Genomic DNA, 27,326 nt, shown 5'->3' with positions numbered 1-27,326 from the left:
TGCCAGCAGCACAGTTACAGTCACCAACGCTCTGGATAACATGAAAACAGCCTAACCAGCTCTGCTAGGGCGAGTAAAATGGTCAGAGTGAGGTGTTCTGTCTGGAAGTAGCTAGCAAGTTAGCCAATGTTAGCCAGTTATCTTGGGTGCTTGACTTCTGTTGTGAGATCAGAACGCTCGGATCAACCCACCTCCTCGGCCAGAGCGTCCAGTGTGCGCTCTGAACGTGTGGCAAGCGAAACACAATGCTCTGAATTTACAAACACACAGAGCGCACTCTGAGCGCACTCTGGCACTCCAGATGGAATTTACGAACACACCCTTGGTTGCTTCGTCAGGGAATGCTGGAGACAGACACTAGTACAGTAGGGCCTGATGTATACATGGTATAGTGTGGCAGGGACTGGAGAAGTCTGCGACTTTGGTCCTATGTAATGAAAATTAAATTTAAAATGAAGTTAATCATATACCTAACCATACTAAATGGTAGTGATCTTTTTCAGTGGTGTAATGGTAAATTGAACTGGTTAGATAGTTGAAATAACACCAGTGACAAATGTATTACTACTAACAGTTTGACCTTTATTGTTAAGTTACAGTAAGAGTAATCTTTATCATCATCATCATCATCATCATCATCATCATTATCACATTAGTCAGTACAAGAACTACAGAACCTTAAAATGTCTAAAAACATCACAACAAAATTCAAGTCTTCATTGTTTCATTTTCAAAGCCTATAACCCTGTGCTGTACTGTGTTGTCTATAGCCCTTAAAAGGTCATTTACCTTTGATGGATGTCTCCTTTGTTTTTACAAGAAAGGGCACACTGTGGTCTAATCGTCTATTGTCATGCTTCCTATTGCTAGATAAGCAGATTTTGAAAAACACAAAAACACTGTGTTTAATACTGCGAGGACAGGAGCCAGAAGCTGACGGAAATATCTCAACAAATATCAGCCTGTGAGACATCTGAGATTATACGGCATTAAACCTGACCTGAGGTCATTAAACCTGACCTGCCCATGTATATTATACAGAACTACATATGTTTCTGCTTGTTAGTGTGTTTCCTATTCTGAGAGACAGTGCGGTTTTAACAGCATCTTTCTTTAAAGTAATGTACTGTACATTTATTTTCCATATTTTGAAAATCCCTAGGAACAGGTGTTAGTTCATTAACATTTTTCTACTTATTACACAACCTCCATGACAGTACAGTACAATGACATGCCCCAAGCTAAGTATGCATACCTGTATGAAGCCTGCACAAATCCTATCACAAGCACTACATTCCAACAATAACCCCACTATCACACCAGTAAGAATGCATGACCAATCCAGCGCTTCCATCTAGTATACTACTGTTAGTGTGGATATTGGATCAGAGCCAATCATGTCTCTCCTTCCAGAGCATGGAGCCATCTTGTACCAGCCAACAGCAAATGGCTATGTTCCAGGTCAAAGGTGAAGCCAGCTGGTTGGTCTGTCAGCGCTGCCTTCATCAACAGAGTAAAATCGTGCCTTTGTGAGCTCCCTCCAAGTCCAGTAGCTATAAATTGTAACACCAGATAATGTGATTTAACCACAGAAATGTGGACCATTATACTGGTAGTTACAGGTGTGGCTCTACAAAACGTTGGCATTTTTGAGCTAACCTGGTATTGGCGACAATGTGTATGCCGTCATCTTCTTTTTACAAATCTTCTCTCATTAATCGAGACAGGCTTCTGTCATCCTGGCATGCAGCCCTTTGGGGTGGACCCCCCTGTCTCAATCAATGAGAGAAGATTTGAAAAAGACGAGATGATGGTGTACACATTGTTGGATTACTTCATGGACCAAACAAACATTTATTTATTTTAACAGAGCATTTTATCGATTCAAATGGACCCCCTGAAACTGTTTCCACGATTCGAGGACGAAGATAGTATCGCAAATACCAGGTTAGTTGAAAAATCTCCAGCAACATTTTGTACAGCCACTTCTGTAACTACCAATATAGTGGTCCAAATCTGGTGTTACAATCTGTAGCTACCAGTCCAGGGGATTCAATGTAACATAACTTCCAGCCATCCAGCTGATTCAACAAAGCCATTCTCCCTCTCCCCTCCTTTCTCTCGTTTCACTCTCTTTCTCACTATGAAAATAAAAAAAAGGGAATATTTTGCAGATGTTGGAACATTCCAGCAATCATGTCGCCGCTACGACTGGGTTTGGAAACAGAGGTAGCGGGTAGAGGAGCAAAGGGTTATTTTTATAAGTCCTATGTTTTGGGTTAGATTTGCTTGACATTGTGCAATATTAATATTAATATTTTCCACTCTTAAATCCACAAACTATTATCCTGTTTTCTGTGTATGCGCTATGATGGTTACAGAGCTAGAAATTACATTTTCAGGCACACTTTATGTCACATAATCCTTATGAATCCTTATACCTGTTACGCGGAGTGGAACCCATTAGCAGACTCAGACGAGGAGACTGGGATGAAATAACCAAGGTATTTATTGAAACACAGGGGGGAGATGGAGTGCAGGTCATGGGAAGCTCAGGCGGGTTGCTGGAAACCAGGTGAGGATGCTGAGGCTGGAGTGAGAGAGGTTGAGACAGGCTAAGCAGGTCCGGAGGGGATTCCAAGGGGGTAGTAGAGTGGGGAATCCAGGACAGAGTAGTAGAATGACGAGACGTGGGACTGGAGACAGGGACCAGAGTCAGAGCGGGCAGAACTGTAGTGGAGAGGAAAACAGCGTCAGGCAAGGAAAACAGGCACAACAGGATCTGAATAGTAACAAACGGCTAGAACCGTAGACTGACTGAGCAGAGATTACGATCTGGCAGCGTGGAAGTGGCAAGGCTGAGTATTTGTAGAGGTCTTGATTATGGAACAGGTTGCAGCTGGTGGGGATCTGCTCTGACTCCAGCACACTTGTCTCCGCCCACACAATCACACACACACACAGAGAGAGAGAGAGAGAGAGAGAGAGAGAGAGAGAGAGAGAGAGAGAGAGAGAGAGAGAGAGAGAGAGAGAGAGAGAGAGAGAGAGAGAGAGAGAGAGAGAGGGAGAGAGTACTGGGGGAGTGGCGGCAGGTCAAGGAGACACAGGATGAGCAGTAGAGGGCATTGCAGGAGCAGATGTGACAATACCAGAGAACCAACTGGGTCAATAACATTTCGAATCTGTTGATAAAAACAACATTGCGGCAGGTAGCCTAGCGGTTAAGAGCGTTGGGCCAGTACCGAGCCGACTAGGTGGGGGGAAAAACTGTTGATGTGCCCTTGAGCAAGGCACTTAACCCTAGTTGCTCTGGATAAGAATGCCTGCTAAATGACTCAAATGTAAATGTTAGCAAAGACAAAAATAATACAGACTCCAAAAAGATATGGGAACGGTTCTTGTTTTTTTTTAAAGGCACAAAGGAATATCATGGACATAAAATATCACTTATCAGAAGATATAATCTCTCCTTATGTATTTTGTTAGTGTATTTGTGTTTTTGCTGGATATGCTGGTTTTTCTAGTTGGTTATTGTTTGTTGTATTTTATTTGTTGTGGCCCATTGGGTGCGTGTATAGTTTGGTATAATGTGTGGTTGTTTTGAGTTAAATAGGAAAAAATGAAATAAATGGTCTATACAAAAAATATATATAAAATCACTTATGCAATTTATTTGATGTAATTGTAACAAGCTAAGTTAGTGCATGCAATTATGCAGTACTGTCAAACTTTTAGTATTTCCATGGTAAACAGTATTGACAATTGGCAGACCCATTTAACTACCTGCATTTACAAATGTGCTACAATGTAATTACATGCATTATTACCTTATGATTAACAAGTAATGGTTTGGTAATGTAATTTAAGGTATTGCTGAATTGTGCAATTTGAGTCAACAGTCAGGTCCCCTTCAGAACCCCCTTTCTCTATCCCTTCAGAACCCCCTTTCTCTATCCCTTAAGAACCCCCTTTCTCTATCCCTTCAGAATCCCCTTTCTCTATCCCTTCAGAACCCCCTTTCTCTATCCCTTCAGAACCCCCTTTCTCTATCCCTTCAGAACCCCTTTCTCTATCCCTTCAGAACCCCCTTTCTCTATCCCTTAAGAACCCCCTTTCTCTATCCCTTCAGAATCCCCTTTCTCTATCCCTTCAGAACCCCCTTTCTCTATCCCTTCAGAACCCCTTTCTCTATCCCTTCAGAACCCCCTTTCTCTATCCCTTCAGAACCCCCTTTCTCTATCCCTTCAGAACCCCCTTTCTCTATCCCTTCAGAACCCCCTATCTCTATCCCTTCAGAACCCCCTTTCTCTATCCCTTCAGAACCCCCTTTCTCTATCCCTTCAGAACCCCCTTTCTCTATCCTTCCTTCTTCCTCCTCTATTCCTCCTTTTCCTGGCCCCTCTCAGGTATGGGCAGGTAATATCCCTTACCAAAGAGACAATACTCCACTATCTCTCCTGCATTTCTCTCTGTAGCTACACTGTTTCACAGTGGTGTAAAGTACTTAAGTATGAATACAATAAAGTACTACTTAAATAGTTTTTTGGAAGTATCTGTACTTCATTATTTATATTTTTTATAACTTTTACTCCAAAACATTCCTAAAGAAAATATATTTTTAACTTTTTACTCCCTTACATTTTCCCTGGCACACAAAAGTTGTTTTCTTTAAATCAGGCAGGACAGCAATATGGTGCAATTCACACACATCAATATAACGTGTTGTCATCCCTACTGCCTCTGATCTGTCGGACTCACTAAACACAAATACTGTGTTTGTCATTTATGTCTGAGTGTTGGAGTGTGCCACGGTCTGTCCGTAAATTAACAAAAACAAGAAAATTGTGCTATCTGGTTTGCTTAATATAAGGAATTTGAGTTTTCCATTTACTTTTACTTTTTACTTTTACTCAAGTATGATATGAGTACTTTTTCCACCACTGTATTTAAGTACATTTAAAACCAGATACTTTTAGACTTTTACTCAAGTAGTATTTTACTATGTGACTTTTTTACTTGAGTCATTTTCTATTAACGTATCTTTACTTTTACTCAACTATTATACAACCATTTCCACACAGTTTGTTATACTTAGCCGGTAGCTACTAAAACATCTGTCAAACTACCAAACAAGTGCCCCTTGGCTCTCTGATACAGTCATGTTCTTTCACTCACACTATTTGCGTAATGCAGTAGAGGCCAAGCCACACTTTGTCCCTGTGCCCTCGGTTCAGCACATCCAAATCCATCCACTCAAAATGAGTAATTTTCTAGTTGTTTCCAAGGTGTTCCCAATGCGAGCTCTAAAATAGATATCCCTCCGCTCCACACACAACACCACAGCTAGTCCCAGAATAGTAGAAGAACTGGGTTAGCTCATCATTTCTATAGCTCTGACACTGCTCCTGTGTTTAGTGGTGCCATTATTATTTTACCTCTGGGAAATGCCTGGCCTATTTCTATTAAACTATGACTTCCAGGGCATGACAATATAGCCCCGATTTCATTTGAAACATGGTTATTTTTGTTGTTGTGGTATAAATGACTTCCCATCAGGTTTGAACCTGGTTTGTGGTTGTGAAGAGCGATGGTGTCTAGTAGTCACACAGATGTCATAAACATTTTTGAAAATATCTATACATATATAAAGTACACTCTATATACACAAAAGTATATAGACACCCCTTCAAATTAGTGGATTTGGCTATTTCAGCCACACCTGTTGCTGACAGGTGTATAAAATTGAGCACACAGCCATGCAATCTCCATAGACAAACATTGGCAGTAGAATGGCTTTACTGAAGAGCTTAGTGACATTCAACGTGACACTGTCATAGGATGCCGGCTTTCTAACAAGTAATTTTATCAAATTTCTGCCCTGTTAGAGCTGCCCCGGTCACCTGTAAGTGCTGTTATTGTGAAGTGGAAACATCTAGCAGCAACAACGGCTCAGCCACAAAGTGGTAGGCCACAAAAGCTCAGAGAATTGGCCCGGCGAGTTCTGAAGCGCGTAGAGCATAAAAATCATCTGCCCTCGGTTGCAACACTCATTACCAAGTTCCAAACTGCATCTGGAAGCAATGTCAGCACAATAACTGTTCATTGGGAGCTTCATAAAATGGGTTTCCATGGCTAAGCAGCCGCACACAAGCCTAAGATCACCATGCGCAATGCCAACCGTCAGCTGGAGTGGAGTAAAGCTCTGGAGCAGTGGGAACGCTGCAACGGACGAATCTAGGTTTGGAGGATGCCAGGAGAACGCTACCTGCCCCAATGCATAGTGCCAACTGTAAAGTTTGGTGGAACAGGAATAATGGTCTGGGGCTGTTTGTCATGGTTCAGGCTAGGCCCCTTAGTTCCAGTGAAGGGAAATCTTAATGCTACAGCATACAATGACATTCTAGACCATTCTGTGCTTCCAGCTTTGTGGTAACAGTTTGGGGAAGGCCCTTTCCTGTTTCAGCATGACAATGCCCCCGTGCACAAAGCGAGGTCCATACAGAAATAGTTTGTTGTGGAAGAACTTGACTGGTCTGCAAAAAACTCTGATCTCAACTCCATCGAATACCTTTGGATAAATTGGAACGCCGACAGTGCCTGACCTCACTAATTCTCTTGTGGCTGAATGGAAGCAAGTCCCCACAGCAATGTCCGAACATCTAGTGGAAAGCCTTCCCAGAAGAGTGGAGGCTGTTATAGCAGTAAAGGGGAGACCAACTCCATGATTTTGGAATGAGATGTTCGACAAGCAGGTGTCCACATACTTTTGGTCATGTAGTGTATTTAAAAACCATGTACTTGGTATTTACATGGTTGACATTTACCTGTTAAACGTGGGGCTAAAGATCCCCCGTGGAGGATGGACGGGGGAAGGGGGGTGTCACTGGAAGGCAGCCCGGACGGTCCTGTCGCTGAGGGGCTGAGAGGGGCGGAAGTTGTCTCCCAACATCCCGTCGTTCCCCTCAGGTAGATCAGCACCTTTCAGATGGGACCTGAGCCTCCTGAACTCCTCTATCTGGGAGAGATGATGAAAAGAATGGCGAAGGTAAAGAGTGGTGATGGATTAATTAAGATAAGTATTCAGTCTAGTTTTGATCAATGTTCTGTCTAGCTGCCCTCTGCTCCAGCCTTTACAAACCTAATGTGGATAAAAGCATAAGACATATGTCCATCTTGTGTGGACTAATAAAGTAGAGTGTATTCAGAAAGTATTCAGACTCCTTCACTTTTTCATATTTTGTTACTTTAATTCTATCAATTCTAAAATTGATTAAATTGTTTTTATCCGTCATCAAACTACACACAATACCCATAATGACAAAGCATAAACAGATTAGATTTTTTGTGAATTGATAAAAATGTAATAAAAAGGAAATATGACATTTACATTAGTATTCAGACTCTTTACTCAGTACTTTGTTGAAGAACCTTTGGCAGCGATTACAGCCTCGAGTCTTGTTGGGTATGACGCTACAAGCTTGGCACACCTGTATTTGTGGGGTTTCTCCCATTCTTCTCTGCAGATCCTCTCAAGCTCTGTCAGGTTGGATGGGGAGCGTCAATGCACAGATATTTTGAGGTCTGTCCAGAGATGTTCGATCGGTTCAAGTCCAGGCTCTGGCTGGGCCACTCAAGAGACTTGTCCCAAAGCCACTCCTGCGTTGTCTTGGCTGTGTGCTTAGGGTCATTGTCCTGTTAGAAGGTGAACCTTGGCCACAGTCTGAGGTCCTGAGGACTCTGGAGCAGGTTTTCATCAAGGATCTCTCTGTACTTTGCTCCGTTCATCTTTTCCTCGATCCTGACTGGTCTCCCAGTCCCTGCCGCTGAAAAACATCCCCACAGCATGATGCTGCCACCACCATGCTTCACCGTAGGGATGGTGCCAGGTTTCCTCCAGATGTGACACTTGGCATTCAGGCCAAAGAGTTCAATCTTGGTTTCATCAGACCCGAGAATCTTGTTTCTCATGGTCTGAGTGTCTTTAGGGTGCCTTTTGGCAAACTCCAAGTAGGCCTTCATGTGCCTTTTACTGAGGAGTGGCTTCTGTCTGGCCACTCTACCATAAAAGCCTGATTGGTGAATTGCTGCAGAGATAGTTGTCCTTCTGGAAGGTTTGCCCATCTCCACAGATGAACTCTGGAGCTCTGTCAGAGTGAACATCGGGTTCTTGGTCACCTCCCTGACCAAGGCCCTTCTCCCCCGATTGCTCAGTTTGGCCAGGTGGCCAGCTCTAAGAAGCATCTTGGTGGTTCCAAACTTCTTCCATTTAAGAATGTTGGAGGCCACTGTGTTCTTGGTTGCTCCAGAAATGTTTTGGTACTCTTCCCCAGATCTGTGCCTCGACACAATCATGTCTCGGAGATCTATGGATGATTCCTTCAACCTTATGGCTTGGTTTTTGCTCTGACATGCACTGTCAACTGTGGGACCTTATATAGACAGGTGTGTGCCTTTCCAAATCACCACAGGTGGACCCCAATCAAGTTGTAGAAACATCTCAAGGATGATCAATGGAAACAGGATGCACCTGAGCTCAATTTCGAGTCTCATAGCAAAGGGTCTGAATACTTATGAAAATAATGTATTTCTGTTTTTGTATAAATTTGCTAACATTTCTATAAACCTGTTTTCACTTTGTCATTATGGGGTATTGTGTGTAGATTGATGAGGGGAAAAAATAATTTAATCGATTTTAGAGTAAGACTGATTCGTAACAAATTGTGGAAAAAGTCAAGGGGTCTGAATGCTTTCCGAATGCACTGTATATCTTATATCTGATCTTATTTAGTGTTTTCAGTGTTCTGTACATGTTGGCATTCTACTGTATGCTTAGGCTAAGAGCTCATTTCTTCCTGTCCTGGTCTATTTTACAGACCTCTTTCCAGCTGAGTCTGGTCTTGTGTGTGTAGCAGTAAAATGACAGACGTTCTCCGTTAAGATTTTCATTGGGTACTGGACTGGACACCTAGCTCTAAGCTAATAGTTATCTGGTTGGATGGTCAGTCAGACTTTGCCAATGTAGGAGGATAGTGTTTGCCCGAAACAAACAAGACAGATGGATTCAGTAATACAGGATTTTATGAGGCACAGCCAACTAACTACTTGACAACAGTAGAGTTTCATAGAGCTGTCTGCATAAACAGAGCCATTAACAACCATTATCAGATGAATCAATCAATACTGATGACTCATTTACTATCAATAAAATGCACTGAAAGGTGTTTTATTTGTTCTGGCTTCCTTAGATGGTACACATAAGGAACATGTTGTACTTTTCATAGTGCTTTTAGTCAGTAGTCAACAGTTATAAAACAATGCTACAGCTGGGAGATGGGAAAATCTACATAGAATATTCCATTGAACAATGATCTACCATCACAGCACAGGTTTAAAGGTGTTCCTAAACAGGCTGCATATTGGGTAACTGCCCTCCAGAGTTTATATAACACTGAATTATAGGATCTCTATGAGCTGTCCTGTGTTATTTACTGTATGTGAATAATTGGTCGCTCAATACGTATGAACAATTCATTAATCACTCTGTTTTTTAGCTTTATGATATTTCAATTCGTGCCTTTGCTCTCCACCATAACCTTTCCGTCCTCTCAAAGGGAGGTGTCTGGCCTTTACATGAAAGGCTTGCTCAGAATCAAAGCCTCTGTAGAAAGTGTGCTGACTTGGAGAACAAACTGTATTGTGCAATGCTGTTGAATCAGAAGTTGGGACCTTGCTTCATAAATATGGGCTTATAAGTGCCAAATCAATCACAACACTGTATCTTACCTTCTAGCAGAACACACACTTCAATGCAGGTAGCTAGAGCAACCTCAAGATCTATGAGCTGGTTTGAATAACACTTGGTATAAAAGCAATACGGCCACTTGGAGGGCTAGCAGGTGCCATCACCATTGACATGTGAAGGGATAAGACCTAGGGGTAGGACCTGGGGCAAGGGTCTAGAAGCCAACATTAATCAATTCTTTATTATTTGCCCCTGCTGGTCATCTATGAATATTTGAAGGTCTTGAAAAATGATCTGGCCTTCATGGCCACATGTACTCTAAAAGCATCACCCAGTACAGCCAGAAAAGGTCTGGTTTCTCTCTAGGTTTCTTACTAGGTTCCTGCTGAAAATAAAAGCATAGACCAGCATATGCTGGTGACTAGTGCTGGTTTTGCTGGTGACCAGCCTTCATTGTGTTTTGGACACTTTGATGCTGATGACCAGCTTATGCTGGTATGCTGGTGATGCTGTGATGCTGGCAACCAGCATATCATCATAAGTACCAGCATATGCTGGTCACCAACAAAACAAGCATCAAAGTGCTTAAAGATGCACTATGACGAAATCGCTCCGCCATTTCCTGGTTGCTAAAATTCTAATAGTTTCCCTAATTTCTGTTTATGTGACAAAACTAGTAAGAATCATTGTACCATCTACTGTGAAATATATTTTTCATAACCAAAAATATTGTATTTTCAGCTGTTTGAGGCTGGTATACAAAACCGAAGGATGGCAGACATATACATAGCGCCCACATAGAACAGATCTACCGCTTCTTACTTCCTTTCAATGAGAATGACAGATCTATAACACACATTTCTATGTAAATTTTAGGTTACCCAAAAAGTTACATATTGCAGGTTTAATTACTTAAGACAATACATTACATACATCATAAATAAAGGCCTAGTTTTACCCTAATACAGTGGCCACATCAGGACTGGAAGTCACATTATGAACTTTAATTCATCCACAATCTGAATTCTGAATGACTACTAATTCCAACTACTAATTCAGATTGGATTAGTTGAAAAAAAATTGAATTTATCTTTGTGTCGCATGAGATGAATTAATCAGTCAATGTACATGCAAAAACAAACAATTAAAAATATCGACCTGCAGGGCCTCCTGAGTGGTGCAGTAGTCTAAGACACTGCATCACAGTGCTAGCTGTGCCACTAGAGATCCTGGTTTGAGTCCAGGCTCTGTCGCAGCTGGCTGCGACCGGGAGACCCATGGGGCGGCCCACAATTGGCCCAGCGTCGTCCGGGTTAGGGGAGGGTTTGGCCGGCTATGATGTCCTAGTCCCATCGCGCTCTAGCGACTCCTGTGGCGGGCCGGGCGCACGCACGCTGACACGGTCACCAGGTGTACGGTGTTTCCTCCAACATATTGGTGCGGCTGGCTTCCAGGTTAAGTGGGCAGTGTGGCTTAGCTGGGTCGTGTTTCGGAGGACGCACAGCTCTCGACCTTCGCCTCTCCTGAGTCCATACGGGAGTTGCAGCAATGGGACAAGACTGTAACTACCAATTGGATACCATGAAAAAGGGGTAAAAAAAAACATATGGAACTGCAATAGAGCATGCTGGAAAATATGATCTTTATGGTTGTGGTTTTGCTAGCTAGACCATTCTGTTCGGCCAGCTATACCATGCTGGGTAGGGTAGGGAGTTTTCCCTAGCCATTGTGCTTCTGCATCTGCAATGCTTGCTCTTTGGGGTTTTAGGATGGGTATCTATAAAGCACTTTGTGGAAACTGCTGATGTAAAATGGGCTGTATAAAATACATTTAATTGATTAATTGAGCCAGACCATTGTGTCAAACGGCCTACCTGTAACTGTGAGATGGTGAGTGGGTAGCGGTACAGGATCCAGGTGACGCTCTCACTACATGGAGGGGTGGTCAGGGAGCCCTCATACACCCAGTAGTCTCTCAGGAGAGGGTCTGGAGGGAGTAACAAACACATGCCCATGTCTTCATCTAATACTGTGTCACACCATACATGCAAGCAGGAATCATACACAATTAGATGAAGGACTCACCAGGAAGTAGTGTGTTGGGATTGAAGCACGGTATGATCTTGGTCTTCCCCTGTACAGATAGGTGAACTAAAATATTTGTTGACCTGCTTCGTTTGTAATGTACTGTTTATTTCGCCACCATGTTTGTCATGACTGTATTATTGCAGATCGTCTGTATTACTGGAGCTCCTTCTTCACATTCGGCATCGACATTTCACCTGTCTAATCTGAAATGTTTCAGATGGTTTCAAGTCAATCTGGAGCATTGATTCCATCAGGTTTAATTGGAAAATCAACAAATGGATCAATTGCTGCATGCTCCAATCGTTGCAACTCTACTGATTTTCTGTTAACTGCCTAGTTTGATTGTCTATGTACTGTATGTCTTCCTCTATCTCTCAGTTAAGCATTGGGCATATACCCCCTTAGGTCATATCAGTAATTTCTCATAACCTCTGTCCTCTCATCACCATGACAACTCATAACCATAACATCATCACCATAACAATATGACTTGGTCAACAATGTGGATGCCAAGATCTTACCTTGTATTGTAGGTCCTGCAGCACTTCTGTTATGGCCTTCAACCCCAGATGCTCCTTCCCTATCTGAAGGAAACAATGTCAAAAAGAGGTCATGAAAGATGGTCCTAACAGATCAACATAATGTTATGATGTTAACACATCTTAACATGTTGACGTGTTTGGAGCATCCTGGAAGGATGTGAAAATGGTGAAAAAATACTAAATTATCATACTTGAGTAAAAGTTAAGATACTTTAATAAAAATTACTCAACTAAAAGTGAAAGTCAACCAGTAAAATACTACTTCAGTAAAAGTCTAAAAGTATCTGGCTTTAAATATGCTTATCAAAAGTAAAACTCAATGCTAAAATATACTTAAGTATCAAAAGTAAATGCAATAAATACTTTCAAATTCCTTATATTAAAGGGATACTTTGAGATTTGGGCAATTAGGCCCATTATCTACTTCCCCAGAGTCAGATGAACTTGTGGTTACCATTTTTATGTCTCTGGAAGGTAGGTAGAGTTAGTCTCTGGAAGGTAGGTAGAGTTAGTCTCTGGAAGGTAGGTAGAGTTAGTCTCTGGAAGGTAGGTAGAGTTAGTCTCTAGAAGGAAGGTAGAGTTAGTCTCTGGAAGGTAGGTAGAGTTAGTCTCTGGAAGGTAGGTAGAGTTAGTCTCTGGAAGGTAGGTAGAGTTAGTCTCTGGAAGGTAGGTAGAGTTAGTATCTGGAAGGTAGGTAGAGTTAGTCTCTGGAAGGTAGGTAGAGTTAGTCTCTGGAAGGTAGGTAGAGTTAGTCTCTGGAAGGAAGGTAGAGTTAGTCTCTGGAAGGTAGGTAGAGTTAGTCTCTGGAAGGTAGGTAGAGTTAGTCTCTGGAAGGTAGGTAGAGTTAGTCTCTGGAAGGAAGGTAGAGTTAGTCTCTGGAAGGAAGGTAGAGTTAGTCTCTGGAAGGAAGGTAGAGTTAGTCTCTGGAAGGTAGGTAGAGTTAGTCTCTGGAAGGAAGGTAGAGTTAGTCTCTGGAAGGTAGGTAGAGTTAGTCTCTGGAAGGTAGGTAGAGTTAGTCTCTGGAAGGAAGGTAGAGTTAGTCTCTGGAAGGTAGGTAGAGTTAGTCTCTGGAAGGAAGGTAGAGTTAGTCTCTGGAAGGAAGGTAGAGTTAGTCTCTGGAAGGTAGGTAGAGTTAGTCTCTGGAAGGTAGGTAGAGTTAGTCTCTGGAAGGTAGGTAGAGTTAGTCTCTGGAAGATAGGTAGAGTTAGTCTCTGGAAGGAAGGTAGAGTTAGTCTCTGGAAGGAAGGTAGAGTTAGTCTCTGGAAGGTAGGTAGAGTTAGTCTCTGGAAGGAAGGTAGAGTTAGTCTCTGGAAGGTAGGTAGAGTTAGTCTCTGGAAGGTAGGTAGAGTTAGTCTCTGGAAGGTAGGTAGAGTTAGTCTCTGGAAGGTAGGTAAAGTTAGTCTCTGGAAGGAAGGTAGAGTTAGTCTCTGGAAGGAAGGTAGAGTTAGTCTCTGGAAGGTAGGTAGAGTTAGTCTCTGGAAGGTAGGTAGAGTTAGTCTCTGGAAGGAAGGTAGAGTTAGTCTCTGGAAGGTAGGTAGAGTTAGTCTCTGGAAGGAAGGTAGAGTTAGTCTCTGGAAGGTAGGTAGAGTTAGTCTCTGGAAGGTAGGTAGAGTTAGTCTCTGGAAGGAAGGTAGAGTTAGTCTCTGGAAGGTAGGTAGAGTTAGTCTCTGGAAGGAAGGTAGAGTTAGTCTCTGGAAGGTAGGTAGAGTTAGTCTCTGGAAGGTAGGTAGAGTTAGTATCTGGAAGGTAGGTAGAGTTAGTCTCTGGAAGGTAGGTAGAGTTAGTCTCTGGAAGGTAGGTAGAGTTAGTCTCTGGAAGGTAGGTAGAGTTAGTATCTGGAAGGTAGGTAGAGTTAGTCTCTGGAAGGTAGGTAGAGTAAGTCTCTGGAAGGTAGGTAGAGTTAGTCTCTGGAAGGAAGGTAGAGTTAGTCTCTGGAAGGTAGGTAGAGTTAGTCTCTGGAAGGAAGGTAGAGTTAGTCTCTGGAAGGTAGGTAGAGTTAGTCTCTGGAAGGAAGGTAGAGTTAGTCTCTGGAAGGTAGGTAGAGTTAGTCTCTGGAAGGAAGGTAGAGTTAGTCTCTGGAAGGTAGGTAGAGTTAGTCTCTGGAAGGAAGGTAGAGTTAGTCTCTGGAAGGTAGGTAGAGTTAGTCTCTGGAAGGAAGGTAGAGTTAGTCTCTGGAAGGTAGGTAGAGTTAGTCTCTGGAAGGAAGGTAGAGTTAGTCTCTGGAAGGAAGGTAGAGTTAGTCTCTGGAAGGTAGGTAGAGTTAGTCTCTGGAAGGTAGGTAGAGTTAGTCTCTGGAAGGTAGGTAGAGTTAGTCTCTGGAAGGAAGGTAGAGTTAGTCTCTGGAAGGTAGGTAGAGTTAGTCTCTGGAAGGTAGGTAGAGTTAGTCTCTGGAAGGAAGGTAGAGTTAGTCTCTGGAAGTTAGGTAGAGTTAGTCTCTGGAAGGTAGGTAGAGTTAGTCTCTGGAAGGAAGGTAGAGTTAGTTTCTGGAAGGTAGGTAGAGTTAGTCTCTGGAAGGTAGGTAGAGTTAGTCTCTGGAAGGAAGGTAGAGTTAGTCTCTGGAAGGTAGGTAGAGTTAGTCTCTGGAAGGAAGGTAGAGTTAGTCTCTGGAAGGTAGGTAGAGTTAGTCTCTGGAAGGAAGGTAGAGTTAGTCTCTGGAAGGTAGGTAGAGTTAGTCTCTGGAAGGAAGGTAGAGTTAGTCTCTGGAAGGTAGGTAGAGTTAGTCTCTGGAAGGAAGGTAGAGTTAGTCTCTGGAAGGTAGGTAGAGTTAGTCTCTGGAAGGAAGGTAGAGTTTGTCTCTGGAAGGTAGGTAGAGTTAGTCTCTGGAAGGAAGGTAGAGTTAGTCTCTGGAAGGTAGGTAAAGTTAGTCTCTGGAAGGAAGGTAGAGTTAGTCTCTGGAAGGTAGGTAGAGTTAGTCTCTGGAAGGAAGGTAAAGTTAGTCTCTGGAAGGTAGGTAGAGTTAGTCTCTGGAAGGAAGGTAGAGTTAGTCTCTGGAAGGTAGGTAGAGTTAGTCTCTGGAAGGTAGGTAGAGTTATTCTCTGGAAGGAAGGTAGAGTTAGTCTCTGGAAGGTAGGTAGAGTTAGTCTCTGGAAGGTAGGTAGAGTTAGTCTCTGGAAGTTAGGTAGAGTTAGTCTCTGGAAGGAAGGTAGAGTTAGTCTCTGGAAGGTAGGTAGAGTTAGTCTCTGGAAGGAAGGTAGAGTTAGTCTCTGGAAGGAAGGTAGAGTTAGTCTCTGGAAGGTAGGTAGAGTTAGTCTCTGGAAGGTAGGTAGAGTTAGTCTCTGGAAGGAAGGTAGAGTTAGTCTCTGTAAGGTAGGTAGAGTTAGTCTCTGGAAGGTAGGTAGAGTTAGTCTCTGGAAGGTAGGTAGAGTTAGTCTCTGGAAGGAAGGTAGAGTTAGTCTCTGGAAGGAAGGTAGAGTTAGTCTCTGGAAGGTAGGTAGAGTTAGTCTCTGGAAGGTAGGTAGAGTTAGTCTCTGGAAGGTAGGTAGAGTTAGTCTCTGGAAGGAAGGTAGAGTTAGTCTCTGGAAGGTAGGTAGAGTTAGTCTCTGGAAGGTAGGTAGAGTTAGTCTCTGGAAGGAAGGTAGAGTTAGTCTCTGGAAGGTAGGTAGAGTTAGTCTCTGGAAGGAAGGTAGAGTTAGTCTCTGGAAGGTAGGTAGAGTTAGTCTCTGGAAGGAAGGTAGAGTTAGTCACTGGAAGGAAGGTAGAGTTAGTCTCTGGAAGGAAGGTAGAGTTAGTCTCTGGAAGGTAGGTAGAGTTAGTCTCTGGAAGGTAGGTAGAGTTAGTCTCTGGAAGGAAGGTAGAGTTAGTCTCTGGAAGGTAGGTAGAGTTAGTCTCTGGAAGGAAGGTAGAGTTAGTCTCTGGAAGGTAGGTAGAGTTAGTCTCTGGAAGGAAGGTAGAGTTAGTCTCTGGAAGGAAGGTAGAGTTAGTCTCTGGAAGGTAGGTAGAGTTAGTCTCTGGAAGGAAGGTAGAGTTAGTTTCACGAGCCAGTGCTAACTAACATTAGCTCAATGACTGGAAGTCTATGGGTATCTGCTAGCCTCCACTCATTGCGCTAACGCTAGTTAACAATTGTGCTAGCGCTAGTAAGCAACTTCCTTCAAATCGCTCGCAGAGACATACAAATGGTATCCACAAGTTAATCTGACTCTGGGGAAGTAGATAAAGGGCTTCATTGCCAAAATCCCGAAGTATCCCAAACCAGACTGCACAATTGTATTTATTATTGTATTTACGGATACACTCCAACACTTAGACATCATTCACAACCCGAAGCATTTGTGTTTTGTAAGTCCGCCTGATCAGAGGCAGTAGGGATGACAAAGTGTTCTCTTGATAAGTGTGATAAGTGTGTGAATTAAACAATTTTCCTGTCCTGCTAAGCATTCAAAGTGTAACAAGGACTTTTGGGTGTCAGAGAAAACGTTTGGGAGTAAAAAAGTACATATTATCTTAACCTCTACGGGATCGGTGTATTATCTTTTACCAGATCTAATGTGTTATATTCTCCTACACTAATTTCATATTTCCACAAACGTCAAAGTGTTTCCTTTCAAATGGTATCAAGAATATGCATATCCTTGCCTCAGGACCTACAGACAGTTAGATTTGGGTATGTAATTTTAGATGAAAATGGGAAAAAGGGTCAGATGAAGTGAAGTAAAAGTAAAAGTTGTCAAAAATATAAATAGTGAAGTAAAGTACAGATACCCCCCAAAATACTTAAGTAGTACTTCAAAAATATTTGTACTTAGTTACTTTACACCACTAAGTGTTTGTCCATTCATATATTCAGTCATTGCCTCAAGCTAGTTCATATCAGTCAAATGTTATAATGGTTATTTCAATGTGGTGGTTTTTCTCAGTACAATAAAAAAATATATATATTTAGTGTCAAAGGTTTAGTGTCAAAGCTGATATGAATGTGATATGATATAAATTACAGTAATAATAAACCAAGTGCCTAACAAAATATACAGAGCATGAGAAGAGGGGATTCTCATATGACTATAGACTGAGACCAAAGCAAACAATACCTGCACAAACAGAGCGATGATGAGAACTCCGTTCTTCTTACCCAGGGCTTCCTCCACACTGTTGAACAGGGTTGTGTTCCAGTGGATCAGATGGAGCTGGGGGGGAAGCACATGTATTGTATTGTACAATATTATAGTGAAGCTGATCACAAAAAAGATTAACCACATACAGTATGATATTCAGGTAAAGAAAGAAAGAGAAAGAAAGAAAATGAAAGAAAGAAAGTAAATGAAAGAATGATGGGCAGAGGGAGGCTGCAGAAGACAGGGCCGAGACAGAGCAGGTGTAAGGGACGTAAGGGCACTCTACAGTTTGAAATAGAGCACAAAACACCTTTGATAGAAAAGGAAGCTTATAAAGCCAAACCACCATTGGCATAGCCTCTTCAGGCCCTTTCAAACGCGTCAATGGCCTGAGTGATGTGTAAATATATGAAACAAAGTAATGAGCTTTAGAAGCCCTGACCCGAAGTAACCTGTTTTTATGTGAATATAACAAGTCCCTCTTTCTCAAGGCCATCAGACTGTTAAATAGCCATCACTAGCACAGAGAGGCTGCTGCCTACATACACAGACTGAAATCATTGGCCACTTTAATAAATGGAACACTAGTCACTTTAATAATGTCACTTTAATAATGTTTACATTTCTTGCGTTACTCATCTCATATGTACAGTTGAAGTCGGAAGTTTACATACACCTAAACTCAGTTTTTCACAATTCCTGACATTTAATCCAAAGTAACAATTCCCTGTTTAGGTCAGTTAGGATCACCACTTTATTTTAAGAATGTGAAATGTCAGAATAATAGTAGAGAGAAAGATTTATTTCAGCTTTTATTTCTCACATCACATTCCCAGTGGGTCAGAAGTTTACATACTCAATTAGTATTTGGTAGCATTGCCTTTAAATTGTTTAACTTGGGTCAAACATTTCACGTAGCCTTCCACAAGCTTCCCACAATAAGTTGGGTGAATTTTGGCCCATTCCTCCTGACAGAGGTGGTGTAACTGAGTCAGGTTTTTAGGCCTCCTTGCTCACACATGCTTTTTCAGTTCTGCCCACAAATTTCCTATGGGATTGAGGTCAGTGCTTTGTGATGGCCACTCCAATACCTTGACTTTGTTGTCCTTAAGCCATTTTGCCACAACTTTGGAAGTATGCTTGGGGTCATTGTCCATTTGGAAGACCCATTTGCAACCAAGCTTTAACTTCCTGACTGATGTCTTGAGATGTTGCTTCAATATATCCACATCATTTTCCTCCCTCATGATGCCATCTATTTTGTGAAGTGCACCAGTCCCTCCTGCAGCAAAGCACCCCCACAATATGATGCTGCCACCACCGTGCTTCACGGTTGGGATGGTGTTCAATGGCTTGCAAGCCTCCTCCTTTTTCCTCCAAACATAAAGATGGTCATTATGGCCAAACAGTTCTATTTTTGTTTCATCAGACCAGAGGACATTTCTCCAAAAAGTACGATCTTTGTCCCCATGTGCAGTTTCAAACCGTAGTCTGGCTTTTTTATGGCGGTTTTGGAGCAGTGGCTTCTTCCTTGCTGAGCGGTCTTTCAGGTTATGTCGATATATGACTCGTTTTACTGTGGATATAGATACTTTTTTAACTGTTTCCTCCAGCATCGTCACAATGTCATTTGCTGTTGTTCTGGGATTGATTTGCACTTTCGCACCAAAGTACATTCATCTTTTGGAGACAGAACGCGTCTCCTTCCTGAGCGGTATGATGGCTGCGTGGTCCCATGGTGTTTATACTTGCGTACTATTGTTTGTACAGATGAACATGGTACCTTCAGGCGTTTGGAAATTGCTCCCAAGGATGAATCAGACTTGTGGAGGTCTCCAATTTTTTTTCTGAGGACTTGGCTGATTTCTTTTGAATTTCCCATGATGTCAAGCAAAGAGGCACTGAGTTTGAAGGTAGGCCTTGAAATACAATCTAGAAGAAAAAGAAACGCACACCTATTTAGGCGAGGTGCTGGCTAGCGGAGTAGAAAACTTGAAAATAAAGGAGAGCCGCACACTCTAGGAGCTCAGATGCAAAAATGTAATAGCCAACGTTTCGACGGGCAAGCTGTCTTCATCAGGGTATAATCACAAACACTGCAGGGTGACTCGTTTATATAGTGTCAAAAGACACACAGGTGTCTGTAATCATGGCCAAGCGTGGTCTAATATCATTGGTTAATTCTCAAATATTAAAATGGCATACAAAGAACAGCATACAAAAAACAAATGGATAGCATACGATCATAGATTCATTTTAGACTACACAAGCTTACAAACAATTACAATGGCAAAAGTCACAATAATCACAAGAATGGCTTCAGATTAAAGTCTACTTTGAGACCGAAGGCCTTGAAATACATCCACAGGTACATCTCCAAAACTACTCAAATGATGTCAATTAGCCTATCAGACGCTTCTAAAGCCATGACATCATTTTCTGGAATTTTCCAAGCTGTTTAAAGGCACAGTCAACTTAGTGCATGTAAACGTCTGACCGACTGGAATTGTGATACAGTGAATTATTAGTGAAATAATCTATCTGTAAACAATTGTTGGAAAAATGACTTGTGTCATGCACAAAGTAGATGTCCTAACCGACTTGCCAAAACTATTTGTGGAGTGGTTGAAAAACGAGTTTTAATGACTCCAACCTAAGTGTATGTAAACTTCCGACTTCAACTGCATATACTGCATTCTGTACTTTTCTACTGTATCTTAGTCTATGCCGCTCTGACATTTCTTGTCCAAATATTTATATATTTTTTATTCCATTCCTTTACTTAGATTTGTGTGTATTGGGTATATGTTGTGAAATTGTTAGATATTACTTGTTAGATATTGCTGCACTGTCAGAACTAGAAGCACAAGCATTTCGCTACACCCGCAACCATATCTGCTAAAAACACGTGTATGTGACAAATAAAATTTGATTTGATTTGTAACAGTGGCCTCCAACTTAAATAAACATGGTCAGGGCCTTGAAGCGGACAGTGTGTGTGTGTGTGTGTGTGTGTGTGTGTGTGTGTGTGTGTGTGTGTGTGTGTGTGTGTGTGTGTGTGTGTGTGTGTGTGTGTGTGTGCGTGTGCGCGTGCGTGTGCGTGTGCGTGTGTGTGTGTGTTTGGCCGAGACCCATACCTCCATGGGGAAGGCCTTAAAGTTGACGGTGTGTTCTGAGCCCCGCTGGTTCTCTTTGCCCCAGTGGAAGCGCACCTCGTGCAGCTCGTACTCATGATCAATTTGCAACGGTCCACCAGTTACCACTGCAGACAGGAAACCCAGAGCATCATGGGAGAGCAGACACAGGAAATGCAGACCACATCAGATGATCTTGCGTTTTGAATGTAGGCTTGAATTCTGATTAAACTCTGAAGTGTATGTGCATGTCCCTTGCAGCACACAGTCATTGACTCAACTTTCTGGGGTCACGGCTAATGTAAGATCATTGAAAAAGTGCATTCAAGATCATTACTATAGTGGAGGGTTGACATAAATTCCACCTATGAATTGCTTTTATGTGTACCATGGTAATGTTAAATTAACTTTTTGGATGTGTGTTCTGCACCTGATTTGGACCTCAGCATGATGCGTATGGTGTGTCCATCGTTGATGACCTCACAGTCCCGACACACAACGTAGTTGGGTGTTAGCCCCACGTCCAGGAGCAAGGGGTCATAACGCGCCTCCCGGGAGTTCAGGTTGATGGGTGACTGGTACTCCCCATTGGCATCAGGGAACAGCAAACCCCACTCTACACCTGAAAACACGCACAACTTAGACTTACACTCAACGTCACTGACGCTTGCGTAAAGTTACAACTTCTGGGCTCTGGCATGCAGTGAGATCTCCATGCAGAGGCCTCCATGCACTGAGATCTCCATGCAGAGGCCTCCATGCAGTGCGTGGTGAATTCACAAAGTGGTGACAGAGTATGTCTAGTGTAGTGTAAATCCAGCCTTTGAATACGCAAGCAGCATTAACAAAGTGTATAAGTGAGGACGCACTAATGTGTGCACATGCACACACACACACAGAGACACACGCATACACACGCACACCACACACACTGGAGTTAAAGAGTTCACCAATTCCTCAGTGTCACTGCGCTGAGCAGTTGGGGAGTCGGTACCAAGAATAACTGTCACCAGAGGGACACAAGGACGCTCTAGTTCGTGTTTCTTCCCACCTCTCACACTTTCTTTCTCACTTTTATATCTCCCTTTTTTCCCCTCTATTTCTTACACTGTTAGTCCCACATCTCTCCATTCTGTGTGTAAATGGTTTGTGAAAAAAATCCTCATTATTATATTCTCACATCTTTTCACACTCTGTAAGAGCACTCTGTTAGCTAGCTGTCTTAGGTCTCTGGTCTTTCCATACCATGCCCTGAATTATTTCATAGTTATTTCATATCACTCTGCTGTATGTGCAGAGAGAGTGCAAAACACAATTAATCGAATCAGATTTGAGATCAAATCTGTCAGGGACACACCCTTCTTGCAAACTATTACAGACTACAAAGGGACGCACAGCCGCGAGCTGCCCAGTGACACGAGCCTACCAGACAAGCTAAATCACTTCTATGCTCGCTTCTAGGCAAGCAACACTAAGGTATGCATGAGAGCATCAGCTGTTCCGGACGACTGTGTGTTCACGCTCTCCGTAGCCGACATGAGTAAGACCTTAAAACAGGTCAACATACAAAAGGCTGCGGGGCCAGACGGATTACCAAGACGTGTGCTCCGGGCATGTGCTGACCAACTGGCAGTGTCTTCACTGACATTTTCAACATGTCCCTGATTGAGTCTGTAATACCAACATGTTTCAAGCAGACCACCATAGTCCCTGTGCCCAAGAACACAAAGGCAACCTGCCTAAATGACTACAGACCCGTAGCACTCACATCCGTGGCCATGAAGTGCTTTGAAAGGTTGGTAATGGCTCACATCAACACCATTATCCCAGAAACCCTGCACCCAAATTTGCATACCGCCCAAACAGATCCACAGATGATGCAATCTCTATTGCACTCCACACTGCCCTTTCCCACCTGGACAAAAGGAACACTTATGTGAGAATGTTTTTCATTGACTACAGCTCAGCGTTCAACACCATAGCACCCTCAAAGCTCATCACTAAGCTAAGGATCCTGGGACTAAACACCTCCCTCTTCAACTGGATCCTGGACTTCCTGACGGGCCGCCCCCAGGTGGTAAGGGTAGGTAGCAACACATCTGCCACGCTGATCCTCAACACTGGAGCTCCCCAGGGGTGTGTGCTCAGTTCCCTCCTGTACTCCCTGTTCACCCACGACTGCATGGCCAGGCACGACTCCAACACCATCATTAAGTTTGCAGATGACACAACAGTGGTAGGCCTGATCACCAACAACGACGAGACAGCCTGTAGGGAGGAGGTCAGAGACCTGGCCGGGTGGTGCCAGAACAACAACCTGTCCCTCAATGTAACCAAGACTAAGGAGATGATTATGGACTACAGGAAAAGGAGGACTGAGCACGCCCCATTCTCATCGACGGGGCTGTAGTGGAGCAGGTTGAGAGCTTCAAGTTCCTTGGTGTCCACATCAACAACAAACTAGAATGGTCCAAACACACCAAGACAGTCGTGAAGAGGGCACGACAAAGCCTCAGGAAAGTAAAAAGAGTTGGCATGGGTCCTCAGATCCTCAAAAGGTTCTACAGCTGCAACATCGAGAGCATCCTGACTGGTTACATCACTGCCTGGTACGGCAATTGCTCGGCCTCTGACCGCAAGGCACTACAGAGGGTAGTGCGTACGGCCCAGGACATCGCTGGGGCTAAGCTGCCTGCCATCCAGGACCTCTACAGCAGGCAGTGTCAGAGGAAGGCCCTAAAAATTGTCAAAGACCCCAGCCACCCCGTCATAGACTGCTCTCTCTACTACCGCATGGCAAGCGGTACCGGAGTGCCAAGTCTAGGACAAAAAGGCTTCTCAACAGTTTTTACCCCCAAGCCATAAGACTCCTGAACAGGTATTCAAATGGCTACCCGGACTATTTGCATTGTGAGCCCCCCCACCCCAACCCCTCCTTTTATGCTGCTGCTAGTCTCTGTTTATCATATATGCATAGTCACTATAACTAGACACTCATGTACATCCTTCCTCAATTGGGCCGACCAATCACTGCTCCCGCACATTGGCTAACCGGGCTATCTGCATTGTGTCCCACCCACCACCCGCCAACCCCTCTTTTACGCTACTGCTACTCTCTGTTCATCATATATGCATAGTCACTTTAACCATATCTACATTTACATACTACCTCAATCAGCCTGACTAACCGGTGTCTGTATGTAGCCTTGCTACTTTTATAGCCTCGCAACTGTATATTGCCTGTCTTTTTTACTGTTGTTTGTATTTCTTTACCTACCAATTGTTCACCTAATACCTTTTTTGCACTATTGGTTAGAGCCTGTAAGTAAGCATTTCACTTTAAGGTCTACACCTGTTGTATTCGGCGCACGTGACAAATAAACTCTGATTTGATTTGATTTGATTCCACAGTGTCTCTCCCTCTAGTCCCATGATGGGGGACATAAACGGGATCAAAGCTCTCCCTTCATACATCACTGACCCAATCTAAATACAGACCCACTCTGAAGTGTCTGACCTCCTACACGCGTACTTAGCCTTGTAATTAAGATGATGAAACCATGGCTTTGAATCGCAGAGGGAGCACATAGCACAAAAACATGCTTTCTGAAGCAAAGCCAGGAGTTAGTAAATGAAGCGGCTAATGTGTTACCACTACAGACAACTCCCCTCTCCTCCTTTAGTGTATGGATGACTTTATCCCCTACCAACAAGATTAACAAATGTTTTCTCAAGTCAACACCAATAATAATATGACTATTAGAGTCACTAAAAGGTCAGCTCTTGACTTAGATGTTACAATCTCTCAGGTTCTTTTCCCAGTTACTGGAAACCTTGACCCTATTACCCTAAGAGCCCATAGGCAAATTTGAGACACACAAAGCACACAATGGAGCCCTGGACAGGAGCTGGTAAAGCTCAAAACCATGAAAGCATGGTAGCTAGACCACTACTCTCTTAGAATACCAAATCATTGGTGTGACTTCCAGAATCTTAAATTCAGTTCGAGACAGCTAATTTGCATGATCAAGTTACCCCAATAAGGAGTGCATTGATCAAATGACCCTACCTTCTTTAAGTTCTTTACCTACTGTATGTGTGTGAGAGAGAGAGAGAGAGAGAGAGAGAGAGAGAGAGAGAGAGAGAGAGAAGAGAAAAAAGACAGAGAGACATTTCTCTTTCTGTTTATATCTGTGAAGAGAGTACTGCATTCCCATACCAATGCATGTGTTTGGTGCCAAAATGGAGAAGAACATTTTATTTTTCTGAGCTCTGTTTTGTGTGAGAAAAAGAGTGAAAGGAAACAAAGTGTATACTAAAACCTCCAAATCCCTTACCTTCTTGATATCCCCAGTCCAATTCATCCTTCCCAGGGTAGTAGTCTGACTCCTCAATCACACTGTCTGCCATGGCTGTGGCAGTATGGAACAAGTCTTCTCACTTAACACACTTGCTTTGATTTGAAGTCAAAGTCACACTCTGGCTTTTGTTCTTATCTGTCTTCTTTTTGGTTTCTTCCTTCCTTCCTTTCTTTGTGTGGTAGGGAGGGTTTTCTGTCAGATGCCAGTGACTATGAGAGCCTGTCTTCAGTGAGGTGCTGCAGTACGGGCTGGTACAGCGGTTCAGCTCCAAATACTGATGAAGCTGATGAGGCTCAGTCCTTCAAATGGGAGAGAGTGAGTGTCCCAAAAGAACTCTCTCTCTCTCTCCCTCTCTCTGTGTGTGTGTGTGTGAATCCAGGCTGCAGTGTAGACTCTCCAACTGTAGGTCAGTGCAAGCAGCTAAGAGTTTCACAACTCTCTCTAAGCACCAGCAGCCCACAGGGTCCCCACCCCCACACATACAGAGTAAGCTTGGATTGGATGAGTCAAGTGCCTGTGCAAATCTCATTTGGAGCACCTTTTAAACAGCACAGCATTTCACAATGGTGTAAATGGGAGGGGGGGGGGGCAGGAAGGTCAGAATTATATTTCTGCCTGGGGTGAAGGGTGAAGGAAACGGGGAGTGGTAGTGAAAACACTACTCCCCGTGAGAGGCGGGAGAGGTGGAGAGCTTTGCAGAGGGGTCACTGTTAGGAACAGATATTATGATCCTGATGTTTTTGAGGTAAAGAAAGTGCCAGTCAGCATTTCATTATTAGACTGTGATCTAGTTTTCCAGATTTGTCTTACCTCTGAGAGATTACAGGTTCATTTTTTGCATTTATTTTTTCAAAGAGAACAGATTAACAATATCATTGGAAATATAAGGTTTATGTAATATTGGTGTCAAATATTTCATGTGAACCTCCCTTTGGAATTTGAAAGTCCTTTACTGGCTAGGTATCAGCAAATAGTAAACCAATAATGTATTTCTCAATAGATACGAAGTATATTGTCATTCTCAATAGAGCTTACAGAGTAGAACTGACCAGTACTGTTCTGGCACGATAATATATATCCCGTGTCTTATTCCTGTCCCAAAGTGTAGAATTTGTCCAAAGGGTTTAAGACTGATTAATTGCTTTATATTCTGTAAAAGGAAACCACCTTGACCCTCATTTCTCATTTCCTAAATTGAATACATTGCATAACCCACTCTGTCAGAATATTCACAATGAGGTCATTTCGATCCCAGAGGACCAGATATGATGCTAAAACAATTGGGTTTTAAATAGCATGACTTTTAGCATAATAACCCTGTTCAGCAGCAAATAAATCATGAACATAGTTGACACTGGTCTTCTTTTCTTTCTTTTCTAATTTTGACTTTTTCATAAAGTTTTATATTATTGCATATTTTTCTCATATTCTTTGTTGATTTATTAGAACCATTTTTCCGTTCAGGCCTAATTAGTCTACATTTTCTTTAGTCATTATTGGTCATTCATATATACTTACTCTGTCTATTAGTATTATAGTATAGTATATAGACTCTCAACTCCTGTCCAAGGCTCCTTTTTCAATTTGGATCGCAAATCAATAACGACACTGCCCTCTAGTGGACACTAAATGATCTTGCAGAACACTTATCTTGCTGAGTATGATTGACTGTAAATGATGAGTTCCACCAGCGATTGGATGTTTGACATAACACTACACAGCTGATTCAAATTATCAAAGCTTGCTGCTTTGATTCAGCTGTGTCGTGTTAGGGCAAAAACCAAAACGTGCACCCCTTGGGGTCCCCAGGCCCGAGTTTGGGAAAACCTGAGTTAAGTTCTTTAGAAAAAATATTTAACTCTTTTGTATCTCTTTATTTGTAATGTTGTATGAAATTAGTTAGATCATTTTCAATTGGTCATTTTAGTTTGTTACAGTAAATATTATAATATACACACACTCAGTGTTTCAATAGGCCAATTTCTTTTCTATGCCTCTGTTCACTGATTATAACTTGTGACGCAAAGAGTGGCTAAAATATGGTTATGACGTTTCATGGGACAACGCACACTATAAGTACTGTCCTGCTTTGATATCATCAGGGCCAAATGACACACCTGCGGGGTGAGGCCAACTCAAATTCAATTAAAATTCATTATTTGAATTTTATTAATTCGGAATTGACCCAAAAAATAAATTTGAATTGGCCACACCTCAAAGGAAGCATAATTTGAATTGAATTTGAATGAAAGGAAGTGTAATTTCATTAAAACCATTTCAAATCTTTTCAACTGAGAAGTGAAATATGAAAGTCTCATTGATTTCATAAATCTTTTATCAAAAGGATATGCCACTTACTAATGCATAGAATACACAGACCATTTAAAAAATGTGTTTGATTATAACTC

General features: G+C 42.5%; 1 protein-coding gene across 2 annotated transcripts; it reads right to left on the bottom strand.

Moving 5' to 3' along the window:
- Positions 1–574: 574 nt before the first annotated feature.
- On the bottom strand, positions 575–25,397 carry LOC120055848 (carbonic anhydrase-related protein-like). 2 transcript variants are annotated; one of them, XM_039003858.1, is made up of 9 exons: positions 24,895–25,396; positions 20,988–21,179; positions 20,561–20,685; positions 17,400–17,495; positions 12,352–12,414; positions 11,828–11,876; positions 11,617–11,729; positions 6,825–7,015; positions 575–2,730 (listed from the first exon to the last, which is right to left on the bottom strand). In XM_039003858.1, exons 1-8 carry the CDS (start codon positions 24,965–24,967, stop codon positions 6,881–6,883), a joined length of 846 nt encoding a protein of 281 aa, XP_038859786.1. In that variant the 5' UTR covers positions 24,968–25,396; the 3' UTR covers positions 575–2,730; positions 6,825–6,880. The 2 variants fall into 2 exon arrangements, with proteins under 2 accessions (XP_038859786.1, XP_038859785.1); XM_039003857.1 differs by lacking the exons at positions 575–2,730; positions 6,825–7,015 and having other exon boundaries at positions 11,323–11,729; positions 24,895–25,397.
- Positions 25,398–27,326: the final 1,929 nt, after the last annotated feature.

Source organism: Salvelinus namaycush, chromosome 11 (assembly GCF_016432855.1).
Source record: "Salvelinus namaycush isolate Seneca chromosome 11, SaNama_1.0, whole genome shotgun sequence".
NCBI classification, from domain to species: domain Eukaryota; kingdom Metazoa; phylum Chordata; class Actinopteri; order Salmoniformes; family Salmonidae; genus Salvelinus; species Salvelinus namaycush.
The sequence above is the reverse complement of the archived record's forward strand: the minus strand, read 5'-3'. Positions and strand labels throughout refer to the sequence as shown.

What these genes read in the sequence shown, in the direction of transcription:
- LOC120055848 (XM_039003857.1), bottom strand. Translation starts at nt 24,967, where the DNA reads ATGGCAGACAGTGTGATTGAGGAGTCAGACTACTACCCTGGGAAGGAT. An exon ending in TTAAGGCCTTCCCCATGGAG is followed by an intron (nt 17,496 to 20,560) that starts GTATGGGTCTCG and finishes CTTCCCCCCCAG; the next exon opens with CTCCATCTGATCCACTGGAA. An exon ending in TCATCGCTCTGTTTGTGCAG is followed by an intron (nt 12,415 to 17,399) that starts GTATTGTTTGCT and finishes TGTTTCCTTCAG; the next exon opens with ATAGGGAAGGAGCATCTGGG.